The 13,435-nt window shown below is 40.2% G+C and overlaps 1 protein-coding gene across 1 annotated transcript in view; it reads right to left on the bottom strand.

Moving 5' to 3' along the window:
* Positions 1-2,743: 2,743 nt before the first annotated feature.
* Adgrg4 (adhesion G protein-coupled receptor G4) overlaps positions 2,744-13,435 on the bottom strand; it is a 110,313-nt gene continuing 99,621 nt past the window's right edge. Inside the window, exons 20-23 of the mRNA XM_051179119.1 lie at positions 11,429-11,709; positions 6,889-6,997; positions 5,514-5,659; positions 2,744-2,934 (exon numbers count right to left, since the gene is read on the bottom strand). Of these exons, the coding sequence (XP_051035076.1) occupies positions 2,744-2,934; positions 5,514-5,659; positions 6,889-6,997; positions 11,429-11,709 (727 nt within the window). The remainder of the gene's footprint in view (positions 2,935-5,513; positions 5,660-6,888; positions 6,998-11,428; positions 11,710-13,435) is intronic.

The following is a 13,435-nucleotide window of genomic DNA, read 5'->3' as shown; positions in this document are numbered from 1 at the left end:
AGGGAGGCAAAAGACTCTATCCATTGACCAATTCTGGCAGGAATTGGTGAAAGCAATTATCATTCTCACCCTGTGCCCACTCATTTAAATATAACAGCTAAGGAAGGATGACACGCCATCTGTTCTTATCTCAGTGACTGTCACGGATTCTCAGCCCTTGAGTCTTTCAATTCCAATAGCGTTCCCTCTTGGAAAATCTTGCTTCCTGAAGTAGTGAGGGCACTGTCTCTCCTCCTTTTGTCTTCATTCACAATTTCACTCCATTCATTCATGCACACACTGATATCCACATGGGAAGTACAGGGTATCAAGGAAGTGCTAGACATTCTGAATGTGAGCTTATGCTATTTCACTTAGTTTACCAAACCAATTGAGGTGTAACCTGGACCTTTCGCTATCGTTCTAGACTCTTTGTGCCCCCTAAATGCTGAAAAGAAATGGCCAGGAAGACGCCAATTAATCATAGGCTTGAGCTGTTGACAATATAAATAGAACCCTAACCTTCCTTAGCCCTTTCATTCTCCCCTACCTTCCTGTGTATCTCTAGATGTAAGGTAGATAGGTGAGCCTCCACAGATGGCCACAGTCACCTTTTTTATCTCTGAGAAAACCTGCAAAAAACTGGAGTCTTACTGAAGAACCTCGTGAGCCCTGGTGTTTGTGCCACTTGGTCTTTGCCAGCATGCCTACAGGCTTCATAAGTCTGTTGGCCAGGGCTAAATGAGTCTGTTAGATTAGAAATGGACTCTTGCCTTCCTCAAGCTGCCCAGCCTCCAGTTCCAGCCCAAGTAGAGCCTGCATTATTTTCTTCCCATGATCCACTTGTCTTCCACCACAACCATGTGTTATTCATTCTCTGTTGCAGTACGCATGCCTGCTCTCTCTAGTCAAAAATCCTCTGGAGAGAATAGACTAAGTTTCATGTGCCTAACTTTCTCTCCACATAAAGGGAATAATTGAGTGTTGATTAAAAGCTGTATAAATATTCTGGAGCTTCCTTTCCAGAATTTCTTGGGTCCATATTCATAAAGAAAAGTATCAACCATTCTGTGGTCCATGAAGGACAAATCAACATGTAATATATAGACATTTACCTGTATTGTCCCTGTCATTTCAAATTGTTATCTAATTGGGAGAAAGTTGTTTTTTATTAATTATTATTACTATTAGTATTATTTTACTAATTAACAGGAAGAGTCATGACAGGAATCATGAACTCTTAACATAAAACGATGTTCCTGTTTGTCACAGTACATTAGTCAGGGCATTAGAGTCAAGCTGTGAACTCATCTCAGTGGCAGCTGAACAATCAGGATCTTATTACTTGTTAATGATAAATACAACTTCGGACATTTTATAGCCAAAAGATCCCCCAAATCAAATCTTCGTCAGAATGTATAGGTTATTTTGTGGATGGTGCTGGTGATAGTGTTTTTAGACTTCTGAATTGCAACCCTTGTTTTGAATTGCAAATCTTGTTCTTAGTTCTATTTTTTGGTGGCAGTAATTTAATGGTATTGATTTCAAAGATGTATAATATGCAGGATATTTTGGCAATCATTTATGCATTAGTCCTTACACAAACACACACACACACACCCACACACACACACACATACACGCATGCACACACGCACGCACGCATGCATGCAACCCATCCAAAGCAAATACAAAAGATCTCTCATCCTGCTTAGCCATAGAACACAAAGCCATGGGACTTCACTTTCTTTGCTCATTTGGTTATCTTCAGATGGACATTCTTTGTCCCAGGCGCTTCCATGCTGCTTGTTCTGACCTACCTTTTAATCCTCTTTGTTGTTTTAATTTTTGTTTTTGGTTTTATATCCCTAATACAGCTTTTCCTCCCTCCTCCCAGTCATTTCCACCTCCCTCTACCCCCCACATCCATTCCTCCTCCTCTGTTTCTCTTGGAGAGCCAACAGCTTCAGCTAGTTCCTGTTCTGTTATGTTCATCAGGACCCCGCTTGCTACCCCCTGGGGGACTGTCTTGGCTGAGAAATAGTCTCCACCATGGAATCCCTGCATGTGTGAATAGATGATTCACCCTTCCAAAGAACATGTTTAAATAAGGGGTTTCAATCAAAGGATTTAGGGTGTTTTATGACAGGCAAACAAGGCAGGGATTTTTTTTTTTTTTTTCAGAAGTTCTTACCTCTTGGCTTTTCTACCTACTTCTGTGGGTATCCAGACAGCTAGGGATCCTGACACTTTGGTCACCTGGAATTTTTTGCCTTTCAAGACAGAGCAATAAAGACCTTGGCTTTGTTTGTTTTAGGCCATACACACAACATTTTTTTTAAACAAAATCTCCAATGTTATGGACATTTCTCCATTAATGTGTTATACGTGGGCTTCAATCTCCTCTTTAAAAATCAAACCAAAACTGGGGCTGGAGAGGTGGTGGCTCAGCAGTTAAAGAGCAGCATTTACTGCTCCTGCAAATGACCCAGGTTAGACATCAGCCACCCACAAAGTGTGTGTATGCATTTAACACATATCCATTCATATAGGCACAAACTCATACTCATAAAATAAATAAATAAATCTTAAAAGGACTGTCTTTTCTTCATTGTCTTCTTTCTATGTAGCACAAAGTATTTAATAAGAAAGGTTAACAAGACAAGGAAGAAGAGAATTATTCCAAGTTCAATATTTACTAAACACAATTTCATTCTGCATCTCCCAAAACAATGTTAGAATACAAGATAGGGGCACATTTGCTTCACAAATTGAACATTTCTCCCAATCCAGGGCTTGGAGTTAGGTGAGCGTCTCTGCTGACATTTATTGAAAATGATCTTTGTTTCTGAATGAAATTTGTTTTGATTTCTTCAGGCAATGCTCTTCTTATAAAAGTAGGTGCAGCTTCACAATCCAAGGAAGAGAAAGAATAGGGACCAACATCAAAGTCACCTGCATGAAAACAAAGAACATTTAAGGCAGGTGCATAAAGGATTTTGCACAAGACACATACAAAAATATCACAGAATGATGCCATGACTAAAGAAAGACATGAAGGTTGTGAAATATATACTGCTAACATAAGTATGGGAGAGATGAATTAATTCTGACAGCACTGACTAGGCAACAGGTACCTATGCACTTCCTACTTGTAAATTAAAGTTAGTATTATTACTGACTTTGATCTTAAACCTATAGGAGGCCATTCTTCAGCAAAGCTTGGAGAAGTTCATGAATGAGAGCACATGTTAATTCCCTATAGATTTGATAGAACTGTTCTGAAAGTTTCTCACCTTTGAAAGTACCTGGTAGGACAAAAGGCATGGTTCTTCACTGTGATTAATGAATGAAATTGGGCTTGTCAAAAGTTTGATGGCAGGATCTAGATTTGAGTTTTAGAACCCATGGCTGTTTCCCTGCCCTGGTAGCAGAGATAGTCATAATCTACAAGCACATTGGAAAAGGCCTTAGGCCTCTTGCTTCTCTGGGACTATTGCTTGGTACAGGAGTGTTAAAATTGTCTGACATGGATTTGCTACTGTTTCATCTGAAGAAAAGTAAATGTACATTTGGGATACGTATTACTAATGCATTAAAATATCCCTGGGACAGTAAGGATACCCTTTTGCAAAACTAACATTTCCCAATAATCCCCAACTATTAGTTACTAAGGAGATCCCACAACTCAGGCATTCTTTGTAATATGGCATTCCAGAGCCTCCAAGAAGAGCAATAAAGATCTGTAATTAGCTGGCCAGTCTGGTGGGTGCCAGTGTCTAGGGAAAGACTGTTTTCATGGATACCACTAACTTTCCCATACAAGAATGAGACTAAGACTATGTAGTGTGATTCAACCAGCCTAGTCTGGTCAGCCAGACTTACAGCTAGTTTGTAGAGTTATACACATTAAGGATATAAAGAATGCACCTCTAAGCAGGTCACAAAGTTAAGAACACAATCTCATCTTGAGCCGAAGCCTTTTTAACACACCATGCAGTTTCCAAATCAGTTATAGGCCAGGGAAATAGAATGAGAATGAGTTTTTGGAGTCAGTGTAATAAAATCTAGAAATGAGAGAGGGAATCCTGAGTCCTGCCATTAGCACTGTGAAAGTGACAGACTGATCACAGTCAGGTTATGAAAGTTAATCTGTGTGTACGTGAAGCTGAGGCTTAGTTTGGTCCATAAGAAAAGCAAGCACAAGCTATTGCACCATAGTTCAAGTAGAACAGAATGTAGTCATCTCAACATCAACTCAATAATCTTGATTTTTGTTGTTGTTGTTTGTTTTGTTTTGTTTTTTATTTATGGAGGTAGGGCCCCATTATACGGTCCAGACTGGTCTCAAATCTGGGAGAACTTCCTGTTTTCCTCCTGAGGTCTGGAATTATAGGCATGTGCTACACCATCCAGTTTTTAAATTGCAGCTTTTCAAAAGTTCTTGATCCTCTGTACTTTCCCTTTATTATTTTTCTTTATTCCAAGAAGACTTTCTACTTTTAGTTTGTAGACCCATCCCTTCCCTGCAATTTCCCTCCTAATATCTATCATCAGGTCAACATCTGTCTCCACCTAGAAGTATATATTTCTGAGGTAGTAACTCAAGAAGTATTCATGGTAGGAGGCAGTATCTGTGAGAGCTTTAAGACCTGAGTTCTGGCTCAGTCTGCCACCAATGGTCTTAGTGACTGTGCATAGGTATTTTTCTTTACCCGTGATTAGTGTTCCTTTTGTGTAAAATGAGAAATTTGATCTAGACCATGTCTAGGATTCTTTCTGGTTTCAATAGTCCATGACAATTATTTTTAGAGCCTTTGAGGGGCTGGAGAGATGGTTCAGCAGTTAAGAGCCCTTACTGCTCTTCCAGAGGAGACAGGTTCAGTTCCCAGCACCCACATGGCAGCTCACAACTGTACGTAACTCCAGTTCTAGGGGATCAAACACCCTCACACAGACATACATATAATGCAAAAATAAAATAAAAACAATGCACATAAAATAAAAATAAATAAATCATTACAAAAGAGCCTTTTAAGTTTCTAAACTTTCTGTCTCCTGTCTTCCCCATTATCTAACAGCCTATCAGTCTACACATACTTTCTCAGCTAAGAATGAGTCCAAATATATCTATAGAATGTAGTTACATATTTTATAACATATAATATAGATATATTCTATAGAGAATACATATAGAGAATGAGCTCCACATATCTGTGGGAAAATACATAGATCTATAGATAGATAGATAAACAGATAGGTGTAGATTAAATTTAGTGCTTGCCTGGATATATATATATATATATATATATATATATATATATATATATATATATATATATGTTAGGTATCATATTATATTATATTAAATATATTATATATCATATCACATATAATATTATATCATATAGTATTATATATTAAATTATATACTTGTTTTGAGGAAGAGGTGTTATCTAAGACTTAACATATTCATCTCATGTTATTGAATATCTCTGGAACACAAATGCAAACAACAGTGCCTTGTGCTTTACCGTTTGGGAAGTTTATTTCTGAAGGAGTGCTGGGCATAGATCCTATAGATTTGAAAGTGGAATTGCTTATTGTTGACTTGAGTGATGGTGTCAGTAATTTGGACTCATGGGTTTTCTTCAGTTTATACCTAACATTTATCCCAAACCTGTTGTTCCCTTCTGAAATGACACAAGAAAAAAAGTTAAAGGTAAAATTCATCAAATACTGCACTTAAAATGGGTGACACTGTTGTATCGAAATTATACTGCCTTAAATAATACCATTAAAGTTTGAAATCCAAAAATATTAATTCCAATGCTCAAGCTCTGTTCATTCTGGAAACTGGCTTTTCTATGAAGTTGTGAGAAGTAAATTTGTCCTGTAGTGTGTGATATATGAAAAGCCAATGCACTTACCAAGGATGCCTGCTTTCCCTAGAGCACAAGGACTTGCAGGTCACTGGTACACCCAGTGGAACAGATCTCTAGGTGCTACTTGTAAACTTTTAGAACACAAATGTTGCCTCCCTAAAGGAAGCAGGCTGGGCTTCGAATGGAGATGAAGACAAGCTGCCAAAACTGAAGAGGAGATCATTTGATGATAGAACACCAGTTTGCCTGCACTGGAGATGTCCTTTGGGAAACTGCCAATGTGGAGAGGCAACATTAGAGGCCACTACATCTCCCAGTTGGCAGAGAGCCCCATCAGAAGAGGGACCCAGGCAGCTCACTTGTGAGGCATCTTAGAAATGCTAACATGTTCACTCCACCTGTCACCAGTCCCTGCTTCTCACATACATTCAACCTACTGTTGGCTACTGGCCAAAAGGCCCTATGACAGTTCCTGAAGCACATTTATGGTGGACAAATAAGAATCTGGGAGAACAAATATGCTGACGGATGTTTATTCAGGGAAAAATCACTCACACCAGAAACAGATGACCATCAGCAGGTCCCCGTCCCAAGGATGCCTCCGGATGCTCTCTGTCTCCCACCAGGAAGCAAGAGCCAGTGCTAGTTCCCCCAGGTCACCCCTGCACCTGTCCTCACCCCCAATGGGTGTGGTCAATGCAACAGGTGAGGGCGGGGTAGATATCTCACTACACACATTAAGTACACAGTCAATATTCTTCTAACTGAATCACAGGTGAGATGACATAGATGATAACCAATCCAGGAAATCTGGGCCGAAACAAAAGCTCTACTAGGTTAAAATATGGCCCAGGTCACAGTCCTCCCTTGACTTCCTCCCTCTTAGAACAAAAGCACAAATCTTTTTCATGACATGGAAGCAGTGTCTATTTTGGTTATCTTGTCATATAAATTCATTAGGAGACAAATTAATATGATCAATTCTATACAACTATGTTCAATCTAATATCTTACCCAAGTTGACATCTTACCTGAACAGTTATCCAGCTGAAACCATCTGCAATGGAGGTGCATGTGCCATTGCTCCCTCACACTCTCCTTCATCACACAGTAAAACACAAAAATGAGGAAGCCTAAGCCAGGAGAACGAGATCAGTCTTTTCACCTTCTAGCACCAGTTAGTACCAGTCTCCTCACTCAGACCTATTCTTGTCACCATCAGTGCTGCTTCCAATGAACCTAAAGGGCACTAAGTCTTTCCGGTATCTTTATGACCTTCCTGATGGCAGCAATAGCACAAAGTCAGTATTAAGACTTCACACCCACCACTGTTTCCTCCATTGGCTGCTATCTATCCCAGCGCATGAGACGTAAGGGTTACTAGAATACTCAGAGAGAGCATTCAACGATTCTCATCTTCACACACTAACATTCACATCCTTCACATGCAGCACCCTCTCACATACCAGTCACATGTGGCAGAAGTCACGGTGTGTCACTTTATTAAGCTATAAAAGACATCCTCCTGTATCCACTCCCTCTTCAAGAGATTAAGCATTTTGTCTCGGCAACATCTTGGTATTCCTGTACAGATGCCTACATGGTGAGTCCCAGCTATTGACTGAGTCTACTAGAAAGAAGACTTTCCAGCCCTGGACAAGATTTTGATGACTAGAAGACTAGAAGACATCTTGACTCCAAATTCATAATGGTCTTTGAGCCAAAAGTATGTAGATTAGTCATGCATGGATTCCTAACCCTAAGACAATGTGTGGGATTAGAAATGTATGTAGTGTTAAGCTACTGAATTTTGGGTGTAGGTTGTTACACAAATATCTGATGTGCCTGATCTTTGGCATAACTGAAGCATGTGAAAAGCATGTCCTGTTCTGGCTTTGTTCGGCAACTGAGAGGGAAGTGCTAGAGATATCAATTGGTAATGTGAAACATTTTTTAATCTTCATCTTGTAAAATCGCTCCTGGGGAAATGAAAGTCGGACTTAAGATGGTCCTGACTGAAAATTCCCCTGAGGGTTAATTGGGTTTCCTCAAGATGGGGGTGGAATGGACGGGAGTAATTCTTGTCAATACTCTGACTTTTTTGGTTCATGCCCAAAATCATTATCCACAAAGCCCTTGCAGATACCTTAACCTGAAAAGCACCCTTCACACTTCTGAGCTGCCATAACACTTTGCCTCTCATAATATATGCCCTACTTAGCCACATAATTCTCTGCATATTACCCATCTTATCTTCCAGCTGTCAAGCCTTTGAAGATCTGGCTTCTGTCTCCGTTTCATATCACCTTTCCCTTTGCCCCCAGCATTATGTGTGGCAGTTCAATAGAAAGCTGTTGACTCGAACTTCCAGACATTTGACACATAAATTGTCTATAGCTCAGCAATATAACAATATACTTGTTTGAACCTCAAAATATAATTTGTGACTTAAGTGCTATTTGGAAATCTTTGTTCTCTATAAAGGGTTCAACTTATTTCTTTACATTGGCAAATTGTCCTGTAGGTAAATTATTCTTAGCACTCATTGTAAACTGGGCACAAGTCAAAAGGGTAAATGAGTCAAAGTTTATATCAGCTACTCCTTTAGTGTTTTTTTTTTTTTGCGAAGTACTGGAGAATGGACATAGGTCCTTGTGCCTGCTTGGAATGTGTTCTGCCACTGAACTATGTCTCTAGTCCTCTTTAAAAAAAACAAACTTTTATTCTAAAGCATGGTCTTACTAAGTCCCAAGGGTGGCCTTAGATCCCTTGCTCTGTAGCCTAGGAAAGAAAGGCACTGAACTTACAATTCTCATGCCTCATCCCCCAAAGTAGTTGTGATTCCAACTCTGTTTTCTGAGGTCTAGTACAAAGTTCAGAAACTTGGATGGAGGCAAGTGATAAATTGCTGAAATTTGCCCTAGTTTGCCAATACCTCTCACCAGTTGAGTTCAGAGGAAGAACTTCATTTTCAAAGGATGCTGACACACAGAAGAACGCAAAGGTAAGGTCAACTAGCATGCTAATAGATATGAGAAAAGGCTGGGATGCTGTATCTAGATAAGGAAATACTTAGGGTAAGTAATACAGAATGAGGAGAAGTGATAGCATTAGTCACAGATTTGAGAGGGCTGTCATAAAGAAGAGAAATTATTCTTGTTCTGTATGATTGCCAGGTCAGAACTAGAAGTGATAGGAGGAGGGTCCGGAATAGGCATGCAATAACAAATCAACAGCTAGTGTTTACTAGGTAATGACACTGTGGCAGGCATTGTGAAGCTACCCTCTCATTTGTAGATGAGAAGCTTTAGACTCCATAATGCTTAGTAAACTTTGCCTAGGTCACAGAGCTCGCCTTGAGTTGGCAACATGAGCCCTGAGCAGGAGCTGTCTGACTAAGGGCTCAGGATCTGAACCATTGCACTCATCTAAGGAAGAATACTGGGATATGAATCAGAGAGGATCAGACGCTAAATGCTCTGCTTCATGGAACAGTGAGCATTCAGTCCCTGGAAAGTTGCAGGAAGAGTCAAGCAATTTTCTGTCACTTGATGGAGAATTGGATTGGCAAGATCCTCCCAGCCCTGAGACTCCCTGATTCCAGGTGGGAGTCAGCAATCTGGAGCATGTCTCACTAACTCTCCCAAGGGCCTTATTGCTCTGTAGAACCAAACAACTGCAGTGACGAAATTCAGTAGTGTTGTCTCTTTCTGGGCAACAGTCACCTGGAAGGCAATGTAACCCGAGGAGAACAAGCCTGAGCACCTATTGCTTCTCTGATCTCCCACACATGGCTGTGTGAGCTCTCATACTTAAAGGTTATTCTGTTATTCCAGTGTGCTACCAGATAGCTTGCTCTCTTCTCCTGGCAGCTCACCTTTTCTTGCTTATTCACTATATGATAGGCATGAGGAGAGTTGTCAGATTGTTTGTTTACTGGCTTGTTTTGTTTGCCACCAGAATTTTTATATGTGTACCCTCTCCTTCACAATGGAATCGTCATAAGCTGAATGTTTCTCTCACCTGACCACAAGGCATCTACTTTCAGTCATGGTTGGAAATTGGCCATTTGTTATTCAAATCGCTAATTTGTTCAAATGTTTCTTTAAGAAGTGCGCGCACGCGTGCACACTCGTGTGTGTGTGTGTGTGTCTGTGTGTGTCTGTGTGTGTGTAACTTTATTTTGAAATTCAAGGTTCTGAAAACACCCTTGCTATACAATGACACAATCTATCTTGTAGGTAGGAATAGAAGCACTTGATTGGCAGAGAGTGTGTCTGACAGACAGACAGCATGCCTTTGTTCAAATTGGTTGTATGAGACTCTTGCTTTCATCTTTAAGAGAACATTTACTAAATTCTACTTACCATTTTCCCTTCTGCCAAGGGATGAGGCACTGGATGTTTCAAAATAACTCCTTCCTTTTCAAGTTTTAATCAGCCTTATAGTTTTCCTTCAACCTCACTTTTAATATTCAGGACAAATTTCTACTCAGATTACTTAGCCAGAGAGGATCCTGGAATTAGCACTGAGAAAGGAGCCTGCCCAGGATCTCAATCCACTTCTACGGGCACTCTCTACCAAGGTTATTAGTTCTTGTGACATGCCAGCATATCAAATCGGAGCACTTCAGTGTGAGCCAGGTGGCGTTTTCCAGTGTAGAGCCATTACCTCAGTCATAATCAATATCAGCACCCAGCAAAGGTACTGAGTCAAGAGCCCCTAAGAAGCGCATCTCTACTGCCACATGCAATAAAAAGGCACATAAGGGGCAGGAGAGATGGCTTAGCAGGTAAGAGTACTGGCTGTACAAGCACGAGGGTCTGTTTTCAGATCCTTAGCACTCATGTTAAAAGCTGGAATGGAATGTACACCTGTAACCTCAGTGCTATGCAGGAGCTTGCTGGAGCTGACAGCCGGGTCCAGATTTCAAAGGAATGAGTGCTAGAAGATGACAGTCTTTAAGTGTGCCTATGAGTCTCCACATGCACAACATACAACATATGTGCACGGGGGTGGGGGGGAGGGAGGGATGGAGGGCGAGAGAAAGAGAGAAGAAAAACAGCAGCATGTTTTATATTTTTACATATCCCACTCAGAACTTTGGTCCTAGACTCTGATTTGAGCTTCATTTCTGGGTGGTTTTGCAATTTTCTAGCCTATGGAGCTAAAAGTGCAATGCCTACTATCTAGTAGTTGGTATATTCAACTAGACCGTGCACTTCAAAATTTAAACATAATGGTGAATCCCTGCATCACCAACAAAAAACAAAAACAAACAAAACGAAAACAGTGTGTTGATACAAGGAGTACTGTAAGAAACCTTGCCAGTCAGTGTTTGATGCAGACATTACACAGAAAAGAACCGTGCTAGCTCATTTGTAATGTACCCCCACCCTTGAGAAAGAGATAGAGCTGTGTATTCGTTCAATGAAGGCTAATGTCTAAGTAGTATTTCCAAAGACCACTTATTGACCCACTGGAAGCAGGATTCTCCTGAAGTATATATTTTTCCTACTTTAAATTCTTTCTAGTCACAGTTATGGCCAATATGCAGCAGTTACCTTGCAAAGTATTGCAAATGGCAAAAAGATACATGAAAAATATCCTCACGGGTCCCCAGGCAAAAAAGGCAAACCCCCAGGTAAGGCCAAGTAAGAATGTCAGGCTGATTATGCCTTTGAGGTCATTCAAGATCATCTTCTTCCGGGTCTTCTGGCTTTGAGATTTCACTGAAGTCAATTGAACAAGAACAGTGCAGAACATGGTGAGATTCATGAGAAATATGAGGCAAAAATAAGCCACCACTGAGATGTAAAAGATACGATCATCTTTAATCCAACAACTGTAAGGAACAAGGAAGAGAAGACTATTGTGAGACATAAACATAAACTACTACTTTTACCTAGTCAGTTTCAGTGAATCCCTTAGGACATCTAGACATAGAGAGATGAAGCAGACAATGGTGTTGTTCAATCACACCACCTGGATGAAGAGCTGGACTTAAACCTTATTCTCCTGAGCCCTACTTCTGGGTGCACTCCAATGCAAACTAGAATCCTACAGGGCACATATACAGAAACCTGAGTAAATTTCCCTAAGAAAGTATTATCTTCTTCAGCAACAGAAAAACAAATTATGTATTTTCCCCCAAAAGAGCTCTCCTCCCTACCCTGCACACACCTTAAACCAGAGCTTTTATTTGCGAGATGAATTCTGCCTTACACAATAAATAATATAATAAAAGGACATGAGCAAGCAAGAAAATTCCTGCATGCTATATCAAACAATAAGGAGATGATCAGAGTTAATGAAAATGCAACAAAAAGAAGATGGCTCCCTTGTACTGCTTTAAAATGTGATGTATTTTGGACCACACAAGGCAGCAGTGACTTCTGGATGGCTTAATGGTTCTAAGGTTTCTCCTAAAGAAGAGATGTATGTTCCTGTGAGTAGCTGCTTCACTAAACAGCAATTCTAACTGGGAGAAACATTGCTTCTGAGTTTTGAAGGCAGACAAGCTTGACTAAGTTAACTGTGTGTCTAATTAGCTGGAATCTCTTTCTGAATCCAGAAAAATTCCTTTGGGACATGTCCATACTGGCACACGTCATTGTGGTGTGTGTGTGTGTGTGTGTGTGTGTGTGTGTGTGTGTGTGTGTGTGTGTATGTGTGTATGTGTGTGTGTGAATTAGTATGGTGAAGGGAAAACATTTAATTTTCCTAATACAGTTTCATACCTAGGATCCTCATTCTACAATCTACAGCCTCAAACAAAACTATAGAAAACTCTCAAAATGAGTTAGCACTATATTTAAGGTTACAGAATTACCTCCAAGTGAAAACAACAATGCATAAAATACACTTTGTGTGTATGCTATAAAGGTCACTCACACAAAATGTGGATCATGGGGCTGGAGAGACAGCTCAATTTAAAAGCACTTGTTACTCTTGGAGAGGACCGGGATTTGATTCCAAGCATACACTTGGTGGCTAAAACCATCTAAAACTCAAATTCTAGGGAATTGGATACTTTTCTGACTTCCTGGGAACCAGAGATGCACATGGTGCACACACATACATACAGGCAGAATAGACACACACATAAAATAAATAGCTGTAAAAGAATTGTTAAAGGTGATCACATAGAATTGGAGACATCAGAGCCTAGGGAGGGGAGGAGGAAAGGTACAGAGCCCCTGCAGAAAGGAGGGATATGTTCCTGTATTCCCCCTACAAGGTGTGGTGACTGCTATACTCCACTAATAAATACAATGTGTCAAAAATAAAAGAACTGGATGTCATGACTCAGGCTTGTGATATCAGCAGTGTAGGAGACTGAGGCAGCATTGCTGTTTGTAGACAGCCTGGGCTATACACCAAGGTCTAGGGCATACTGGGCTATATAGCAAGACATGATCCAAAATATAAAAAGAGATAATAAAAACAACTTCAAAAAATAGAACAAACAAGCCAAAAACTGTGTGCAAGGAAACAGCCACATGTTTGACTGTTGGTAATAGGAACTACCTGAAAAGAGAAAAACTTTATAGCTTGGGGTTGGGAAGAGG

This window comes from Phodopus roborovskii, unplaced genomic scaffold (genome assembly GCF_943737965.1).
Source record: "Phodopus roborovskii unplaced genomic scaffold, PHOROB, whole genome shotgun sequence".
Taxonomy (NCBI): domain Eukaryota; kingdom Metazoa; phylum Chordata; class Mammalia; order Rodentia; family Cricetidae; genus Phodopus; species Phodopus roborovskii.
The sequence above is the reverse complement of the archived record's forward strand: the minus strand, read 5'-3'. Positions and strand labels throughout refer to the sequence as shown.